General features: G+C 44.0%; 1 protein-coding gene across 2 annotated transcripts in view; it reads right to left on the bottom strand.

Moving 5' to 3' along the window:
* Positions 1–21174, bottom strand: part of BZW2 (basic leucine zipper and W2 domains 2) — an 80389-nt gene that overhangs the window by 35092 nt on the left and 24123 nt on the right. The window contains exon 2 of one of the 2 annotated variants that reach the window (XM_036761421.1): positions 6241–6305. The exons of the other annotated variant lie outside the window; for it this stretch is intronic. Coding sequence (XP_036617316.1) covers positions 6241–6298 — 58 coding nt within the window. The 5' untranslated portion in view covers positions 6299–6305. The remainder of the gene's footprint in view (positions 1–6240; positions 6306–21174) is intronic. 2 annotated transcript variants of the gene reach the window in all.

Here is a 21174-nt window from a genome sequence, read left to right as displayed (position 1 = left end):
AGGCCCCACTTTGGAAGACACAAACTTTACCTGAATTTAACACACCCAGGGAAGCAGCAATGTGTTCTGGGATGGCAGAGCTAGATGGGCCCTCTGAGGTTTAAAAAAAAAAAGGCTGATGCTGCCACAGAACTCCTATTTGCACTATACCCAACAAGTGGGCATCCAGCATTGGGCACTGTTGCTGGTAATAATAATAAAATAGCCTCTACGTATTGCTTTAATATTTGCAAAGTACTTTATGCATGTGGTCCCCTTTGATCCTCACAATATTCCCAGGAGGCAGGGGCTAGCATCATCTCCGTTTCCTATGTGGAGAAACTAATGCTAAGTGTGGTTAAGTGACTGCTTTATAGATCGGAACACTCAGGCCCATCGAGGCTCTGGGAGTGATGAGTGACAAGCTTCGGAGGGGCAGACTGGGGCTGTGTGTGAGGGAAGCTGTCTTACTTCTGAGAGCTTGGAAGAGAAATTTGCTGGCAGATGTTTAACAACCAGGGGGCATGAGGGAGTGGAATATGCACATGGCACACTTTTAAGGTTAATCTGCATTATTAACATTTCCTCTATCACTTTCTCAAAGGCCAGAGAATCAACCAAACAATAACTCGGGCCCTGATCTGTAGCAGTCATCATCTCTAAGGCCTAAGTGGTCACCCTGAAACCCTAACAGTTGCCCTAGTGCACCAGCATACTACTGGAGCTGTCCCAAAGCGAAGCAGGCTGCTCCGGCAGGAGGTTGTACTTTGACTGTTCCTGGAGGCCTTCAGACAGATGTCAAGGTGGATAGACATGCCTCTCCTGCACGCCACTCTCAGCCCTCACTCTTAGCTAGTATGCTCTTATCTTGTACTTGATCCAAAAGTTCAAGGTCTCCAGAGGGAATTGTTGTTGGTTTCAGTTGTGCCTGGCTCTTCATGACCCCATTTGGGGTTTTCTTGGCAAAGATAATGGAATGCTTTGCCATTTCCTTCTCCAGCTCATTTTTACAAATGAGGAAACCAAGGGAAATGGGCTTAAGTGACTTGCCCAGGGTCACTTGGGTCACTGCAAGGCCTGCTAAGTCTCTGAGGACAGATTTGAACTCAGAAAGAGGAGTCTTATTGACTCCAGGCCCTGTACTCTACCCACTGTGTCACCTTGCTGCCCCCCAGGGGGAATTACCTTATTTATTTTCTTCCACACTCAGAATGCCTTGGGGTCTGTATAAGTTCTTTTCTTTCCCTTCTATCCAGCTATCCTAAGGCCTTGCTAAGTCTCCCAGACCCTTTGGCTCTCCATTCTCCTCCAGAACCTCACTCAACCAACTATTTCTTAACCTTCATCTTTGTTATCTCTCTTTGTTGGGTTCTTTCTTTTCACCTACAAAAGCATTCAGGGTTCTTCAGTCACCTAAAGATCTCCCCTCGAGTGGACAGCTGGGGACTTTTTTGTATTTCAAACCTCTGACAAGAATCCGATACCTTATATGTAAACAGCAAACAGAAACATATAAGACCAAAAGCCAATAGAGAAGTCATCAAAGCATGTGAACAGATAGTTCTCAGAAGAATCACACGCTGTCTGTAATATAGGAAAGAATATTCCGAATCACTCACAATAAGAGAAATGCACATCGAAAAAACTCTGAGGCTTCAGTTCACACACAGAAAGTGGCACTGATGACAAACATGGGAATTGTCAATGACGGAGAGGTTACGGAAAGACTGGCACTGCTGGGCCAGCTGTAAATTACTACAACCATCCTGGAAGCAGCTTGGAATCGTGCAAAGAAAGTGGCTAAAATAATTCAGTGGTTACACTACAGTACCCCAAAGTCAATGACAAAAACAGGGGTTCCATTTACACCAAAGCATTTTGTTCTCGTTCAGTTGTTTCAAACTCTTCATGAGCCCATTTTTGGGATTTTCTTACAAAGAGACTGGAGGGATCTGCCATTTCTTTCTCCAGCTCATTTTACTGAGGGGAAAATGAAGCAAATAGAGTTAAGTGACTTGCCCAGGCTCACACAGCTAGGAAGTGTCTGAAGTTACATTTGAACTCAGAACAATGAAGCTTCCTGGCTTCAGACCCTGTGCTCCATGCACTCTGGCGCCATCTAGCGGCCGCTAGTAGCCCTTTTTGCATCCACAAAGAACTAAAAAAGAAGCTGCTACCTATGAACTGGGGAATGGCTGAACAAATTGTGGTGCACGGATGTACTGGAATATTATTGTACTGTAAGAAATTATGACCATGATGACTAGGGAGAAGCAAGAAGACTCATGTGAACTGATGCAAAGGGAAGTGGGAGAAGAAAACCAACATATGCATTAGCTCTATTTCAATTGGAAGCGCTACATCAGAACAATAGATGCTGAATGCAAATGGCCAAGCTGAACCCCAAAGAAGCAAAATGAGATGACCTCAACTCCACCCTCAGTTCCTTGCAGAGATGGGGGAACATGGATATGGAATAAGACATTTACTACCAGGATTTTTTTAAAAAATACATTTGTTAGTTGTACAAACAAACAAAAAACCAGTTTTCTTCCTCTTTTTAAAATTCTTCTTTATAAGGGATGACTTTCTGTAAGGGCGTAGGGGGAGAAATGCATTAGCTATACTACTAATATTAAGAAAAAAGACATCAAAAATATATTTGAAAAAAGTTTAAACATTTCCTCCATTATTTTATGCCATCCAATTATTATCCTTTCTTTCTGTTCCCTTTCATCAAAACCTTACAATAGTCTACACCGAGGAACTCTGCTTTCTCTTCCATAGTCACTCCAGAAACAATTACAATCTAGTTCCCATCCTCAAAGCTTTCACTAAAACTGCTCTCTCTAAACTTACCAATGATATCCTTATTCCAAAATCACATGAGATGAACGATAATTGCATACCATTTAAAATAAGGACAGCTTGATTTTTGTCTTGCACATAGTAGGTACATAAAAATGCTGGTTGACTGATAGATGAGAGTAGAGAAAGGTAGGTGACACAATAGATAAAGTGCTCAGCTAGGAATCAGGCAGACCTGGGTTCAAATCCAGACTCAGATATTTATCAGCTGTGTGACCTTGGTCAAGTCACTTAAAATCTGTTTGCCTCAGTTTCTTCAACTGCAAAATGGGCATAATAACCGCGTCTACCTCCCAGGGTTGTTGTAAAATGCTTAGCACGGTGCCTGACACATAGTAGGCACTCTATAACTGCTACTCATTACTGCCATTGCTGCTGTGGCTGATGACGATGAAGATCCAGTGAAAGAGACTGAGAAGTAGTCATTGAATAGGTCGGAGGAGACTTGGGAGAGCAAAGTGTCAGGAAGCCAAGGGAGAAGAGAGACTCCAGAAGAAGGGGCCAATGGAGTGAAGGGAGACTGTTGGGGGCAGGAGGTGTGAGAGGGCTCTGAGGTCCTTGGCACCCTGAGATCCTGCGGATTTGGGCCAGCACCATCAGTTCTGGTGTGGGACTTCCCAAGGTAGCATCTAGCACTCAGGAGTAAGAGCAGAAGAAGGCAATGGGCCGAGCCCAGCAGGGGCCAGACCTGAGGGCTAGACACAGGCCAGAGCCACAGACGATGCAAGGACCTCAAAGGGGGCAGGTGATGGCTAGTGGATCAGCTTCCATCTGGTTTCAAGGCAGGAAAGCAAAGCCAGAGCAGAGAGGATGGGTGGGCAGAATGGGTAAAGAAGGAGATCCCGGATGTCATAATGAAGACATAGAGGTTAAAGAAGGGGGGGGGGGGTACAGAAAGAGAGAGAAACAGATAGAATATTATGACCAGGGAGGGAAGTGTTGGAGTTCAAGATCCTGGCGGGGTCTCAGGCAGGAACCTCTCTGAGGGCTAAAGCAGAATGCACAGGGAGATCATGGAAGTGGAGACCAGGAATACGGAACCTCCTTGAGGGCAAGAACTCCTAAACGAACAGTGGCTTGTACACAGTAGGCACATAATAAATGCTCATAGAATCGAATTAGAGAAGCATGACCATCACTGTGAACACTGAATTCTTTAGGAATGAGAACAGGTTCTCAAAGAGGTAATGTAACTGGGCCCTATTTGGGGTGACTTACACAGCTGGTGTCAGACGAATCAGACCCAGGTGTCCCCAAATCCAAGGCCAGATCTTTCCCCACCATGACATGTTGCCCTTCTATCAGCTCTGGCACATAAATTCTCACAGCAATTTTAAAATGATGCATTATTACCCCCTAAATACAAATATTATACACTGTATACAATATAAGTATTACTATATTATATACAATACATACAAATATTATCTAGATTTGTGTATATACATGTAAATATTTAGATCTGGTTTTATACACATATAAATAAATATTTTTACAAATATTATATATAAACATAATCTACATCAAGAATTCATTCCTAGGACTTGGCTGAGAGTCTAAAGCACCACTAAAAGCGCGTATTTTGGGAAACCCCTTCACTAGCTCACTATTGGTCCTTCATAAGAATCACTGAAGAAATGCTTAACCCTACCCCACCCCATCCCTCCCAACATGGCTAGTGTGGAAATGTTTTGCATGACTTCATATGTATAATGGTTTCTTCTTCTCAGTGGCTGGGGGAGGGGGTAGAAGGTGGAGGATTTGGAACTGGAACTGGAAATAAAAAGAAATAATTTTTGAAAAAGAATCCCTAAGAAAGAGAAGGAAGGGGACAGACCATGGGCCAGTGCATTTCCCCAGGAGCGTCTGAGGACAGAATCAGCCTTCAGTGCTCAGCCAGTCACACAGCTGGGGTGCTTTATAGGGACAGAGAAGGCTAATCATTGCTTCACGGGAGGAAGAAGGCTCAGAACAGGTGGATGTGCTCCTTCCAAGCTGCTGAGATCAAATCTCCCAGCAAAGAATCCCAAGTTGGGACTCAGTAAGTGGTCTGAACATGAACGGGCCTTTCCTGAGCCAGGAAGACATTTTCATTACCACAGCTGTAAAAACACTCCGTGCTTCTGGAAAGCTTCTGAATGCCCTTTCCCAGAGATCAGAATTTCAAAGGTTTCTTGATGTCTCTGTGTGTTTTACTCCACAATTGTGTCTCTCTCTGGCCTCCTGGCACTTCTGCACCCACACCAGACCCAACAATAGAGTTGCTGTCCAGGCCCAGCTGCTCCATTCTGCCTCCATGGTCATGTGCCCTTTGGATTCCATATTGGTCATGGCACAGACTTGGAGCCCTGGGCCCTTTGTGTGTCCTTTCGGTTTATGCCACCCACCGTCACCAAACAGGTCAGTCTTTGGGTTCTACCTGCATCCCTTGTTGGCCAAGCAGACAAGTTTTTCCATTCAGATTTCTCTGAATCCCTCACAGACACAGCTTCTCACAATTGTCTCTCTCTTCTGCTTTTCTTTATCGTCAGTAACAGCCAGTCTGATGGACCATAGCTCTGGAGCTGGAAGGGGCCTCAGAGGCTGAGACCAAGTGCCTCAGTTTAGAGGTGAGTAAACTAAGTCACAGCAAGATTCAGATCTAGGGCCTATTCCCAATCCTGTGTCCTTACCATGAGGGCATACTGCTTCTCAAGGAACATGTCATCTCATTAGGATGGGCTTTTTGCATGGTGGGCAAGATGCCTCCAAGTCCTTCCCTGTCTCTTTATCTCATTACAGTCATAGTCACACACACACACATACACTCTCACATACACACTCATACTCACCCTCACACACATACATATACTGAAACAAGCGCACACTCTATCACCTACACACCCATGTATACTCATATACACACTTGTACACACTCACACATTCACTCTCACACACATACACATATACTCAAACATGCACACACAGCCATATACATACCTACACACTTGCACACACACTCACTCTCATACACCTATAACATATTGAAACAAGCAGACACACTATCACAACCCATATACACTCATATACACACCTGCACACACTCACACACTCATTCTTACACACATACACATATACTCAAACGTGCACACACAGCCATATACATACCTACACACTTGCACACGCACTCACTCTCATACACCTATAACATATTGAAACAAGCAGACACACTATCACAACCCATACACACTCATATACACACTTGCACACACTCATATGCTCACTCTCATACACACACGTATACATATACTCAAACACACACATGCACATACATGTGCACGCGCGCGCGCGCACACACACACACACACACAGAGTCAGGAAAGCTTCGAGACAACAGTCAAAACAGCCACTTACCCCTTTTCCGAGTTTTGAACCTCTGGCCTGTGAGCACCGGCTTCTGATGCTTATTCATAAAATTTCTGAAAAACAAAGATGATGTCAAGGCTTGAATATTGTTTAGTCATTCAACAGACACTTGTTAAGGGACTATGGGCAAAGCAAAATACATGGTAAGCATAGACAAAGGCAGATGATGGGAGGCAGCTTGGAGGAGGGAGAGGTGTCTGGGAATTGGGAGTCAGAGCATCTGGATTCAAATCCTGGATCTGCCGCTTGATATCTGAGGGACTTTGGATAAGTCACTTCTCTTGTCTTTTCCCTGTGCTCTCCTCTCAGCTTCCTCAGCTGTAAAATGGGTGTACCAGTCCTTTCCCGCTCTAAGTACGTAATGCTGTGTCCCTCTGGGCTTCCGTACGTCAGCAAGGCCGACATCTCAAACACCTCTGTGACCAAAGCCCAAGAGATGCTCCCAAAGGCTCCTGAGGAGACTGAAGGTGACAATCATTAGAACTGGCCCAACTCTAAAACTTGGGGAAACTGGCTTTATTTAAAGGAGTAAAAGAAGACAGGAGGAAAAATTGTAAAACCATGAATGGGAGCCAAACAGGAACCTGGAGCAGAGCTCTTTCCTTTTAGAAATCAACCAATCCACAAGCAACGACTAAGAACCCAGGCACTGTGCTGGGGGGGCCAGAGAGGAAGGGAGGGAAGGAGGAAGGGAGGAAGGGAGAGAGGGAGGAAGGCAGGAAGGAAGGGAGGAAGGGAAGGAGGAAGTGAATGAGGAAGGGAAAGAGGGAGGGAGGAAGGGAAGGAGGAAGGGAGGGAGGGAGGAAGGGAATGAGGGAGGGAGTGTAAGAAATGGGAGGAGGAGTTTTGTTTCCACAGAACTAGAGGTGTGCTTCCCTGCCCTCCCCCACCCCAGCTTTAGCAGAGACCAGGCCTCAAGGTCGGTCAGGTGAGAGGTCAGAGGCTTGTACGCATGTGCATACTTTTTGAGAAGGCAGTCTGGGGAATTAGAGAGGCCAAACCCACTTGAACCTGTTCAAGCTTATCTAGGGTCTGGTCTTGGTCAAGAATCCAGGCCTACTGATTTGCATCATTTGCATATGTTAAAGAGGGAAAGTAGGGGAAGTAAAAGAATATAGTTTAATCCTAAACTAAGACAAGGAAAATCTAATTAACTTCACTTTTGCTTCTGTATCCTTATTATCCTATTTATATAAACTGTATAAGCTAGGAAAACTATGTAAAAAACAAAGATTGTAAACTAACCATGACTCTAGCAGGAGTGGAGGGAATGGTTACCCCTGCTCCTGCAGCTGTATCAGTGTGAGTGTTCCCGCGAGCACTACACCCGCTCTCCCGGGGAGCGTAATAAAATGCCTTCCTCTGCCCACTCTGGTCCTGAATTCTTTGGGTGTGAATGGGCAAATCACATGGATTTCCCTAAGGTCAAGTGAAGGGAAGCAACAGGCAGCGGAAGCTCGCCAGGCTTACTCCTGGATCTTGTCTTGGGGTGTCCTGTGATCCCCACTGCGGTGTTAAGAGGGCTACCACTCTGGATTCCCTTGGGGGACCCTGTGGTCTGCACGGCCTTCTTAAGGGGACATCACATGGGACTTCCGGCCCTGTCTCGGGAGCCTTGTGATCTTACTGTCATCCTAAGGGGCCATCACTGGGGTCTTCCTTAGGGTCTGACCCCTAGGAGGCCCTGTGATCCCCCCAGATTAAGGGATGGCTACCACGTGGTCTTCCTCTGGGAGTCCTGTGGTCTGTACAGCCTTCCCTAGGGATTATCACAGGGTTCTTCTTCAGGACTTTGGCCCTGCCTAGGAAGTCCAGTGATCGCCAAAACCACGTTTCTCACAATTTGGGGGCTCGTCGTGGGATTCTGAAGACCCCAGGAAGGGTGAGTAAGATAGGGCAGAGGGAAGAGCGCTCCCGCTCACTGTTAGAGCGGTCCCACTGTCTTAAGCTGAAAACCCCCTGGAGGCTCTGAAGGACCCGAGACCTTGTTTGAAAGAGAAGAGTGTGCAGACGAACGCAGAGGGAACGGGCCGGAGACTGCGCAAGTCAGGTCACCTGAGCAAGGTAGGAACAAACGGGTAGTAGTACTGCCTTGTCAAGTCTGGGGGTTCTAGGTTGAGAAGTAAGGTTTGCCTAGAACGGGAAATAAGAGCTCTAAGAAAAGTTACCTGGGGAGGATGGAAAGGATCCTCCTAACATTCCTCCTCCCGTTAGGAAGAATGTTGGCTAGCTGGGAAGACAATAAGTCGACCCAGGGAAAGTACACCTAAGTGGGGAGAATGGATTTCTCCTAGTGCTTGGAAGAAAAGCACTCGTGGGTCGACCCAAGGAAAGTGATTTGGTTTAATATTGGAAGTGAGTCTGAATTCAAATTCTAAATTGTTCAAGTGAAATGTCTGTCTAATGTTTTGTCTGTGCCTTTTTGTTCTATGTTCAGGTAAAAATGTTTAACTCTAGGAGACTTTTGGTATTAAAATAGTTAGATAAGGAATCAGAGCTGAAACTGCCAGTCGGGAGGACTGGGGGCTCTGAATTAAGGGTTGGTTAGATTCTAGAGGAAAAATCTGTGTATTTTGCATTGAGTTAGCCTATCTAACATCAGGCAAGTGTTTAAACTGTAGAGGAGAAGTAAAGGGGTCTGTATGAAAAACTGGATGACCACTTTAAAGAGGCTCAGTGGTCTGCTTAGAATGTGATTAAAAATTGTTGGTCATTTTTAAGTTTTAAGGTAAAAAGAAAGCAGCTGGGAAAAAGGAAAGCTGGGTGAGTATGTAATTTATTTATTTTAAATTTGGGTCAAGAGTAAGGAAAGAAAGATTGAAATTGGAAATATGGAGAGTAAAGTTTCAGTAAAGTTTGGGAAAATAAGAGAGATAGAAGGTAGAGATAAAAGGGGGGGTTGTAGAATGGCGGCTTGAGACCACCTGGTATTCAATCCACGTGCTCCTCTTGGCCACTCCCTCCCCCCCCCCCACCCCATCCTAGAAGACTGGGTGTGTCAATTAGAATTAGTTAGTGCTTAGAAAGGTAGGCTCCCTTGCCCTCAAGGGGCTGCCTGGCCCCACCTAGGGAGGAGCCCTTAGAAAACTGAAAGGGATTTTTCCCTTTTATCAGAAGCAGCAGGCTGAAGGGGAAACTGAGAAATATTTTAGCTTGGTATAAAGAATGAGTGGGGGACTTGCAAGGCCATGTGCTCTTAATTTAAGGACCACTCCCTCTTATCTTTTTTTTTAAGAGAAGTGCCCCACCTCTTCCCCCTCAAAAATCCTTAGAATCCTTAGGCATTTTGTTAATTGCCAGTATTCATAAGATGAAGCTTGGAGAAAGCAGGGTGCCAAATTCAAAACTGGATGGTTCTTAAAGCAAATAATGATATGAAATGAAGTTTTCTTTTTTTTTTATAAGTTTGACCAGGCAAATATTCCTAATACTAGGCAGAATTAATGTCCATACTCAACCTCCTGTTTATGGGAGAAGAAAAGGGTATGATTAGAAAGGCAGTCATGGAGGGATGAGAAAGGGGACACCCTCCAGGACCAGGAGTGGTAGCTGCAGATAGAAAATTCCCAAATGAAGATCCAAGCTGGGATAACAATATTAAAGAACATCATAGGAATATGCAGGATCTTAGACAATTGGTAATAGAAGGGATAAGGGAAGCCGTGCCAAAATCACAGAATATAAGGCTTTTGAAATCAGGAAAAATAAAAAAAAATGAATCTCCTTCTCAGTTCCTAGAAAGAATTAGGAGATATTCAGGATCCTGTTAAAGAGGTTAAATCAAAATGAAGGTCGTTAGTGAACCATTGGTTTCTGGGGGTGCTCAAGACCCCAAGGTGCCCACTCGCTGGGTCCTGACGAAGGAATTCGGCTTGGGCCTTCTCAGCCAAGGGAGGGGATGGGGTTTGTTGGAGGTTCACCTTGACGGGTTGTCTTGGGAGGTCCCACCCCTTTGTGATGCCTGTCAGGCAGGCCAGATTTAGTCTGGGCTGAGCTAGATTGAATCTGAGCACCTTCAAGGAGGCAACATGGAGATTATATACACAAAGATTGTAGGAGGCATTGAGGGGTGGTCTGGGGTGATTAGAGGAGGGCTTTAGGAAGGGTCTTGGGGAGGAGTCTGGGGAGGACGAGATGAGGTCAGACTCCAGCAACCAGGAGAATGGAATTGGGGGTTGGAAGTAGCTGAAGGCATGGATATTGATAGTATCAAGGGTGAGAAGTAGCTGGACAATAAAGAGCAAGGCTAGGTAGAGATTTGGGCTTAATGATAATGTAAGGCTTGTGGCCTTAGGGGAAGGCCAGATCTAGTTGGAAGATTCAAGGACAGTTCAAGGGGGCTCCAGAGACTGTATTCCAGATTGAAGGGGGTTCCCAGGGACTGTGCCCTCATCACTGTGGCCCAAGGGATGCTAAAAGTAAACTTTGTCACTAGGGTATGGCCAGATATAAATAAGAAATTGAGAGAGATGGAGTGAGATCAATAGGCGAATTATTGAGAGAGGCTCAGAAAGTATATGTAAGATGGGAGGATGAAAGACAGAAACAGAAAGCTTGGGTCATGGCCAATACTATGAGGGAAATTATGAGGAAGCAAGAAGGAAGAGGGGATCATAAACAATCCTTAAGGGAGAATCTCAAAGGGCACAGGGCTTCAGGATATAGAAGAGATGTGGGCAAATGGGCAGGTAGGACAGTCTGTTACTATTGTAATAAAGGACATTTTAAGAGAGAGTGTCCTGACTTAAGAAAGGAAGAACAGGTAGCTCCCCTCCTCACTTTTGAGGAAGAAGACTATTGGGGTCTCGGGTTCTTTCTCTCTAGATCCAGCTGAGAACCCCTAGTAAACCTAAAGTTTGGGGATCATAAAGAAGACATAATATTCTTGGTAGACAGGGACAGAGAGAACTTCCCTTTGTACACTACCCATTGGGGTAAAAATTGGGAGAAAAGTCCTAAAGGTTATGGGAGTTAAGGGTGAGGATGGACCCCTATCTATTGGAAGGGTCAACAGGTTTTTGCTCAATTTTTATATATATCAGAAGTAATAGGATCAACAATTCCTATATGTGGTGATCTGGAAGTGCAATTGATGTCATCTGAAATTTATTGTTTCTGTAGTTCTAAAATTCTCTTAGATTGTGAAAGTTTGAGAAGAGCATTATGATTTTAATCTGAGTTTAATATATGTGAATTGGGTGCTTTTAAAGGATGTGATGAAAATTTGATAATTCTAAACTGTCATATTTGGTTTAGAAAGGTATTTACCTAGACTGAGATGGGTACTTCAAATTTTACATACATAATAATGTTTAGGGCATTATTACATTTTGTTAGAGCAGCATTAGGTTTAAGAAGTTGGACAGTTGCTATAACCTAAGAAATTATAACTTCCAAGTTTTATCTGGAAGTTCAATTGAAATTGTTTTTGCTATAAATCAAGTATTTATACAAAGGCCTTGTTGGGTCCTCCTGTCAATTCAGGATACATTGTGAACAGTTAGAAATGTGGCTTTATAAATTTTCTTACAATACTAAGAGTATTGGGCCTTAGAAATGAAAATGTTACCACTAGTGATTAAAATAATTTCTCTTGTAATCCAGAGGTTAGATTAGGAATTGTACTTAGTTAAGAAATTGATGTTGTTAAGTGAACCAAGGATTTTTGGATATTCAATCTTGTGTAAAGTTTTCAGGGTAGAGGGATTCCTATGGACAAAAGGTATGTAATGTGTAGAAACTAAGTGTTCTCCCCATTACAACACCTTTTTAGCTAAAGAACTTTGTGATATCTGGAAATTGTGTAATAACAAAGAATTGAGTTGTTATAATACTTTGAAAAATACAGGGGTGTGATTTTCAAGTCTGTATCATCTAAAGATATATTTATGTATGTTAATCTGGAGGTTTATGGACTAATTGGTGATGGCACTTTGGGAATTTGAATTAATCCCAATGTTTAAAGGTTATTTTGCTTTAAGAAGGAGACACATCTCATTTTGGAGCTGTCCAAATAATTGTTCTTATAATTTTTAGAAGGCCTGCTGAATTTCTACCTGTAAGCTAATTGGTTGCAGTTCAAACCTATTGAGACTGGGTGCTGATTAAATCCTGGAAAGAAACTAAGCTTCAGCCCAGCTGGGAGGGACCGTTCCAGGTACTTCTCACTACAGAGACCGCTATACGAACTGCTGAGAAAGGGTGGACTCATTACACCAAGGTAAAAGGACCTGTGGGGGAATCCCAAGACTGGACTATTAAGGACAATTCTGATCCCTTGAAGATTATTCTACACCGGAAGGGAGAGGGACACCAGGAGAGAATGGACTAATAACCTTTGTATTAATGTTGTTTCCATTATCTTGTTAATCATTCAGTATATACCAGCTTCAACGAAGGATGGAGGGATTATTCCACTAGTTGAAAATTAGGAATAGTGGGGATAACGACAGTGGCATTTTGTCTCCCCTCCATGGAAGGAGGAGAATAAGTTTACTCAACTGATGGAAGTCATTGCCAGAACTTTTAATGTAACTAATTGTTGGATCTGTGGGGGTCCACAACAATTTGAAAATTGGCCCTGGGTACCTGTACCTCTGAGTCCAGCCTGGATCCTTAGTAATCGGTCTCTTCCATACCAGACCTAATGACCTCTTGTGGTATAAGGCTTATGAATAAGGGTAATATAGGTTGGAATTTCTGGCACTCGGTAGCTATAGCAAGGTGTCAAGCAGAAAGAAAAACTAGTGGAATACTCCTGGATCCTTATAGACAGTGGGGATGGGATAATGGTTCTTATTTTGGACATTTTGATACTTTTTGGAGTAAAAGTAACAAAACAAGTAGCCCCTGGGTAGAAAAGTGAGTGGAGAAGGACAGAGTAGCTGTGGAGGTGCCAATATTGAAGGAAAGGAACCCGGTCTTACCAAGGAGGGCCCTTGGGGTTCCACGATAAGCAATATTATCCCTTTCTTTGGAGTGCTTCCAAAATACACAAGACAGAGCAACCAGCCCTAAAAGGGTTGGATTTGTGGCCATATGGCCTATACCCATCTCCCTTTAAATTGGACAGGGGTGTGCTATGTGGGGTTGGTTAGACCAAAATTTTTCTTTTTAGCAGGACAAGAAGGGAACAAATTGGGAATATAGCTATATGACGATCTAATGCCCCAAAGTGAGAGGTTCAAGTGGGGGATAGATACTTCCCTAACAGTCACTGGGGATGCCAGTGGGTGGGGAGATGAGTGGCCCCCACAAAGAATTGTTCAAACCTATGGGCCTCCTACATGGGCCCAGGATGGGAGTTGGGGATACCAAACTCATCTGTGGTAGAGATTATCAACAACCAGACTGCCGAGGCATTGGACCTACTGGCTGATCAGGCCACTCAAACCAGAGAGGCTGTCTTATTATTTGCTAGCAGAAGAGGGAGGTGTTTGTGGGAAACTCAACCTCTCTAGTTGTTGCATAAAAATAGATGATAATGGATGGGCTGTAAAAGAAATTACTAATAGTATCAGGAAACTAGCACATGTCCCAGTTCAGACATGGACCAGTCCGTTCAATCCTTGGTTTGATTGGTTCAAGGGTTCCTGGTGGAAACAAATTATTGGAGTCTTCCTGCTAGCATTATGTGGCCTATTCTTGTTACCTCTATGTATACCCTGTATTATACAATTGGTTACCAAAACTGCCATTCAGGGCATGGGGGCGGTATATTTTAATGAAGGAGGGAGGGTAAAAATGTTGATTGTAAAAACAGATGATGGGAAAGATGATGAAGAATGTGAATTAATGTTAAAACAAATTGAGAATAGGAGTGAGTAAGAAGTGTGGGAGCAAAAATCCGAAAAGGGGGAGAGAAGTTTTATGAGATAATATTATTGAATCATTATCCCATAGACTAAGGCTGGGATTTAAAGTTATATTGTATCTTTGTGGGATAGGGTCCTTAGATGTTTTAAAGTGATATAAGAGCAGTTAGGTATTGACACAAATAGTGTAATTAATCCCTGGAACTAAATCAGAGACATTTTCAGTTTAGGGAAAGGAATTTCAAAGTAAGTCTCTTTAGGAGAGAAGTTGTAGAATAGTTATGTATTGATGGAAAAAGTTAAATGTGGATTTGAATTCATTCCATCATCTAAAACATAAAGAGAAAAATTATATGGTTCAATTCTTTCAGATCAGGTATAATTAGAGAAGAATAGAGAAATAGAGGAGAAACTGATGCAAATGTGTCAGAGCAGTAACTTATGATCTTAATGGGAAGATTTTATGAAAAAGGGAGGAAATGCTTGCAAGCTATTTAGAGCTAGCTTTAAGGATGTTCCTGAAGCAATGTGACTTTATAGTCACTGATCATTGGAATTTGCCTTTAATGGGACTGTTAACTGACTGTTTTTCTGAGTCTAACTCCAGGTGTGAGTATCAAGGAAGGCTGATCCAAGATGGCAGCAGCCCTGTGGGAGGGCAGGCATGAGCTGCAGGTATGATTTCTTGGCAAAGTTGAGGGGGCAACTGTTCAGCATGTGCTGAGGTGGGACCGTCTTGACCTGATGCCTCAACTGAAACCTGGCAGACTAGACCTGGCTCAATGCAGCTTGCAGTTTGACACAGCCTCTGCCTGGAGTTGACAGGAAGCTGGGGAAAATATGGTCCCCTTACTCTTAAGTCCCTACTCTCTTGGTGGCAAATTTCTATAATCAGAAGATTTTGTAAATCTATTAAAATAATTGATTATGGAACATCTTAGATTACTCTAGGACTGGGACTAGTGTTAAGTTAGGTTTTTTTTCTTGGAAATGGTATGGAGACAATTAGGTCAAGGGCTTGTGAGAATATTTTGTTATTTGGTTAACATCATGCTTGTCTAAAGCTTTGTTACAGTTAGTAAGGTTAAAAGAAGAATGGCTTGTGGTTTATTTCGTACATGCCATCAAAGAAACATGGCATGACTAAAAGTTTTATATATGTACTGTGTTAAGAATTGGTTATCCAATGTATTTAGGTAGGTGCTGGAGTCTGCTGTTAATTCCTTAGTGAAATATTATCCTCCTGGTGAGGAAATGTTAATGTAAAGTATGTTGAGTAAAGTATGTAGGGAGTTAATGTAAAGTATGAGGAACTGGGTTCTGATGTAAAATTTCTTAAACATGGCAATTGGCCAAAGTTCCAATTTTGAATTGGTAAAAATGATCAGGGTATAAGGATTAGAAAATTGTGCCAAGGTGACTTTTGTAGGAGAATGGAAAGAAAGCTGGTTCCTACAAGAAGGCAAGAAGAAGATGCTGGAGATGGCTGGAACAAATACCAAGGACCAGAAGACTTCACTGATGTTCCCTGCCAGACAGCTTATGGGAAGAGACTTTTGAATCTTAAAGGGACAATTGCATTATCATTTTCTTTTGGGTCTCTGTATCTGTATTTACAAAGGGGACTGCCCCCTTTGATTTTTCAATGCGTCGATCAATCCTTCCCATATTTAAGGGGGTGATGATTAAGGAGAAAAATTCAGATGAGAAAGGGAGTAAGGGAATATTAAAAATGTGGAAACAAAAATTTGAATAAAAGAAGAGGGGGAAATTGTAAGAAATGGGAGGAGGAGTTTTGTTTCCACAGAACTAGAGGTGTGCTTCCCTGCCCTCCCCCACCCCAGCTTTAGCAGAGACCAGGCCTCAAGGTCGGTCAGGTGAGAGGTCAGAGGCTTGTACGCATGTGCATACTTTTTGAGAAGGCAGTCTGGGGAATTAGAGAGGCCAAACCCACTTGAACCTGTTCAAGCTTATCTAGGGTCTGGTCTTGGTCAAGAATCCAGGCCTACTGATTTGCATCATTTGCATATGTTAAAGAGGGAAAGTAGGGGAAGTAAAAGAATATAGTTTAATCCTAAACTAAGACAAGGAAAATCTAATTAACTTCACTTTTGCTTCTGTATCCTTATTATCCTATTTATATAAACTGTATAAGCTAGGAAAACTATGTAAAAAACAAAGATTGTAAACTAACCATGACTCTAGCAGGAGTGGAGGGAATGGTTACCCCTGCTCCTGCAGCTGTATCAGTGTGAGTGTTCCCGCGAGCACTACACCCGCTCTCCCGGGGAGCGTAATAAAATGCCTTCCTCTGCCCACTCTGGTCCTGAATTCTTTGGGTGTGAATGGGCAAATCACATGGATTTCCCTAAGGTCAAGTGAAGGGAAGCAACAGGCAGCGGAAGCTCGCCAGGCTTACTCCTGGATCTTGTCTTGGGGTGTCCTGTGATCCCCACTGCGGTGTTAAGAGGGCTACCACTCTGGATTCCCTTGGGGGACCCTGTGGTCTGCACGGCCTTCTTAAGGGGACATCACATGGGACTTCCGGCCCTGTCTCGGGAGCCTTGTGATCTTACTGTCATCCTAAGGGGCCATCACTGGGGTCTTCCTTAGGGTCTGACCCCTAGGAGGCCCTGTGATCCCCCCAGATTAAGGGATGGCTACCACGTGGTCTTCCTCTGGGAGTCCTGTGGTCTGTACAGCCTTCCCTAGGGATTATCACAGGGTTCTTCTTCAGGACTTTGGCCCTGCCTAGGAAGTCCAGTGATCGCCAAAACCACGTTTCTCACAGGAGGAAGAGAGGAAGGAAGGAGGAAGGGAGGGAGGGAGTCAGTCATTTATGAAATGTCCTCATGGAGTAGGCATTGTGCTAAGGGCTGGGAACACAAGGACAAAGATGAAGCCATCCCTGCCTTCAGATGGTCTGAGTTGCCTTCAAAAGCTAAGAGTTATGTAAGCTCGCTAAGAACAAAGCTTGTTTAGCTATTGTCTAATTTATTATCCCTAGGACCCAGCACAGTGCTTGGCACACAGTAGGTACTTAAGAAATGTGTGTTGAATTGAGTACAATAAATATCGTGAAGAAATTGCAAAATAGACCAGGAACAACTTTAGAAAAGCGGGTCAAGCACACACACACACACACACACACACACACACATACCCTCTCACTAACACTCACACATGTGCACATGCATTCACACCTACATGCATTCACATATGCCCACATGCACGCACACTTACACACATGTGCATACATACACATAAATACACACCTGCAAGTCTGTTCTGGAGGTTCAATCACGGCTAGTCTTATAAACATTAGTTCATAGACTCGTCTCCTTATCTGCAAATGAGGGGCTCTGTCCATCACATTCAAAATCATCTTTATCAGTCACACTGTTTCAAGGTAAAGATCAGAGTTTGGAGAACACTGTCTTCCCAGGCCTGCTCCTGACCTTTTGAACTTGGAGCAGAGGCCATCTGACCATGCCTGGGGTAGGTGGTGGTGGTGATTTGGGGGGTACAGTTCAGACTAGATCTAGTCACTGAAATCCCCTCCAACTCTGAAACTCTCAGTCTGTGAAATCTTGCCCATACTTTGAGACCCGGCTCCAACATCACTTCCAAAAATTAGGGATCCCCCTCTAAGGTTGCAGAACCCAATCTCTCTGACCCTTCTAAGCTTGAGGGACTCTTAACCATATCCCTCAAGTGCTTCATGAGGGGTCCACCTAGCATGCTGGGGGCATTCCTTTAAATCTGCTGACATGGCATTGATACCATCGGACCACACAAGGTGCCCAACAATTATCCCTCACACTAGCAGAAGAGCTGTCTCAATAAAGGGGCATGGCTTCGGTGGTCAACCCATCTCTCTCTCTCTCTCTCTCTCTCTCTCTCTCTCTCTCTCTCTCTCTCTCTCTCTCTCTCTCTCTCTCTCTCTCCCTCTCTCTCTCTCTCTCTCCCTCTCTCTCTCTCTCTCTCCCTCTCCATATACCTCTCTATTGACCTTTGAGTAGCCTGTGGCTAACCTCTTCCATGAATCACAGCCATATGGCTTCACCAACAGCATAATGATGTTAAAACAAGGGATTCTCTTTTCAGAACAAGCTTAGGGTGGGTAACAGCAACCGGCAACGTCCCAAAGGCAATGGTCCTGCTGTGACTTTAGATTACGAGGCCTTGAAGATGAACCTGTATGCAGATGACTATGGCAGAGTTCCCTAATAAGATCCAGAATTACTCGAAACACTTTATGGAGAGTGGGTAAGGAATACCTACAGCCCAGATGACGACACATAGGTGAACGGCCAGCCCTTGGGGCTTGGCGATCAATGCATCTATTCTGGAAAAAGTCTCTAAAAGATATTGGACCAAATTTCCATAACCGTATACTTTTCTGAAGGAATATCCCATCTGATTCACCACAAACAGCCGTTGCATTGGGTCTGTGCTCTTGTGACATGCCTACATTCGAACTCTAGGCATGGAACTTCTCTGCACCCAAGAAAAAAAAAGCAATAATGCTGGTGAAAGCGTAGTTATCTGAAGCCCGATGTCTGTGGGTTCGTGTGCATCCTTTCTCCCAAGTACACACTATCCCTATAATTAAACATGCCACATTCACATCATTGTTGTCTCCCAGCACATAGCAGAGTACTTGGATACAAGAAGTGCTTAATAAATGCTCGTGATTGGCACCACTGTTGTCATCATTCATATTTTAGTAGCGCTCTCCAATTTACAAAACACTTTCCTCACAAAAAATAGGAGAGGCAGGTGGAATGAATCATATTGCTCCCATATACCAGATGGGGAAACCAAGACCCATAAGGTGACCCGCTTGTGGTCACATGATTGGTAGGTAGTCTGAGCCATAAATCAAACTCAGGTGTTCATGCTGAACTCTAAGCTCTGGAGGACAAGGACTTCATTTTGGTCTGTCTCCACAGCACCAGCACAGTGACTGGCACAGAGAGAGCCCATAATGTTTGGGGAATGGATTGATGGATGGACGGACAGATGGATGGATGGAAGGAAGGAAGGAAGGAAGGATGGATGGATGGATGGAAGGATAGATGAATGGATGAAGTATGAATGGATGGATGGATGGATGGATGGATGGATGGATAGATGGTTGGATGGATGGAAGGATGGATGGATGGATGGATGGATGGATGGATGGATGGAAGAATGGATGAATGGATAGATGGTTGGATGGATGGAAGGATGGATGGATGGAAGAATGGATGAATGGATGGATGGATGGATGGATGGAAGAATGGATGAATGGATGGTTGGATGGATGGAAGGATGGATGGATGGAAGAACGGATGAATGGATGAATGGATAGATGGTTGGATGGATGGAAGGATGGATGGATGGATGGATGGATGGATGGATGGATGGATGGATAGATGGTTGGATGGATGGAAGGATGGATGAATGGATGGATGAATGGATGGATGGAAGAATGGATGAATGGATGAATGGATGAATGAGTGAATGATTGAATGTTAATTCTACCCCAGTCAAGGTCCTGCTGCACTTCATCCTTATCCACACAATGGATCAGAACATTCACCAAATTGGTTTTCAGTCAATGTTAATGAGATTTTTCTTCTCAATGATATTTAGTGCATTTCTCTTATGAATAATTTCCCCACAAATACTGAAGGCTTTGATCCAGTTCTCTTCCTCTGCTCAGTGCTACTTTCTGCTCACTCTTCACAGCCTTCAATGGACATCTCTCTTTTAACCATTCTTTCTCCTTTTCGCCTTTACAAACAGAACAAAACAAAGAAAAGCAAAGCTAGCGGTTTGTGGAAGAATATTGGCCATTTGCTTTCCCCACTTATAAAACTGATCAGTGAACAGTAGGTAGCATCAACATTGGGGCTTCCTAATGGACACTGCCTGGAAGATAATCCTTCCCTAATTCCAGATTAGACTGGAAATAGAAATTACACACTGAGCTCCATTGGCAGATACAATATTAACAAGCACATACTGCTTGGATGACTCAGACAGATCCATCTGCAGGGCCCTGGAAATAAGGGTGGACATTCAGCACCCTCTGCTCCATTCAGGGGCTCCTTTGTTGGTATCCTTTGTGGTTCTATAATAAACACTTCACTTGAAGAGGGAGCGCTGCTACCGAGATGAGTGATACACTCAATAGAATAGGGCCCACCTCCCGAATGGATGCCTGTGATCTGCCTGAGGTTAGTGCCCGTTGTGTGGGGCTGGGCTGGCTGAAGGGTTCAGGGTTAGGGATCCCCAGCCAAGCAAACCCTGCCCAAGCAGCCTCTGTACCTGAGGCATGGGCAGGAAACAAAGGGGTCCTGCCACTGAATGGCTGTTTCTCAAGTACTTGACACAGGGCAAGGGAGCTCTTTCAGCAATTATTTCAAGAGGGCTCAGAATGAAAATCTCTTGAAACTGCCAGATTCATTATATATGATGTGCCTCTACTTACAGAGTATGGACACCAAACACACTCTGCTGGGAACACAGGGCAGTTGTGAGGTAAAAAGAGCCTTGAATTTGGAGTCAGAGGCCCTGGGTTTGATTCCAGGCTCAAGTCACTCACTTTGTGACTTTGGGTAAGTCATTCGACTTTCCTGGGGCTCCATTTTTTAAGCTATGAAATGAGGGGGCCTCCAAGGTCTCTCCCAGCTGTCAATCCTCCCATCTCAAGAGGTTTAAACAACCCATACCTTCCTCTGGATACTTCTGCGCCTGTTATCACTTATACCCGCAACTCATTCAAACATTTATCTTTGAAATACAGGCGCCAAGCTGGCTTCTCCCCACTCCTAACCTGTCTGGTTTTCTAAGGAGGTTTATTATTTTGACATGCAATGCTTATGGGGTGGGGGAGCAGGGGGGTAGAAGAAGGAGGAAAAGGAGGAAGGAGAATGGCTGACGTGCACGTGTGGAGGAAAATGTCACCAAATACAGCAAAAAGTGCCCCTGACTGACCAGCTGAGAAGAGCTGACGGCTCAGAGGGCTGGTGCCACCGCCCAAGAGTTATTAATTGGCACATAAGCTGTGTCTTCTATATTTAGCACTCTCTGGGCTGCCCTATAATCTCCTTCAGCG

Source organism: Trichosurus vulpecula, chromosome 5 (assembly GCF_011100635.1).
Source record: "Trichosurus vulpecula isolate mTriVul1 chromosome 5, mTriVul1.pri, whole genome shotgun sequence".
In the NCBI taxonomy this organism is placed as follows: Eukaryota; Metazoa; Chordata; class Mammalia; order Diprotodontia; family Phalangeridae; genus Trichosurus; species Trichosurus vulpecula.
This window is presented reverse-complemented; position numbering and strand designations above follow the sequence as displayed.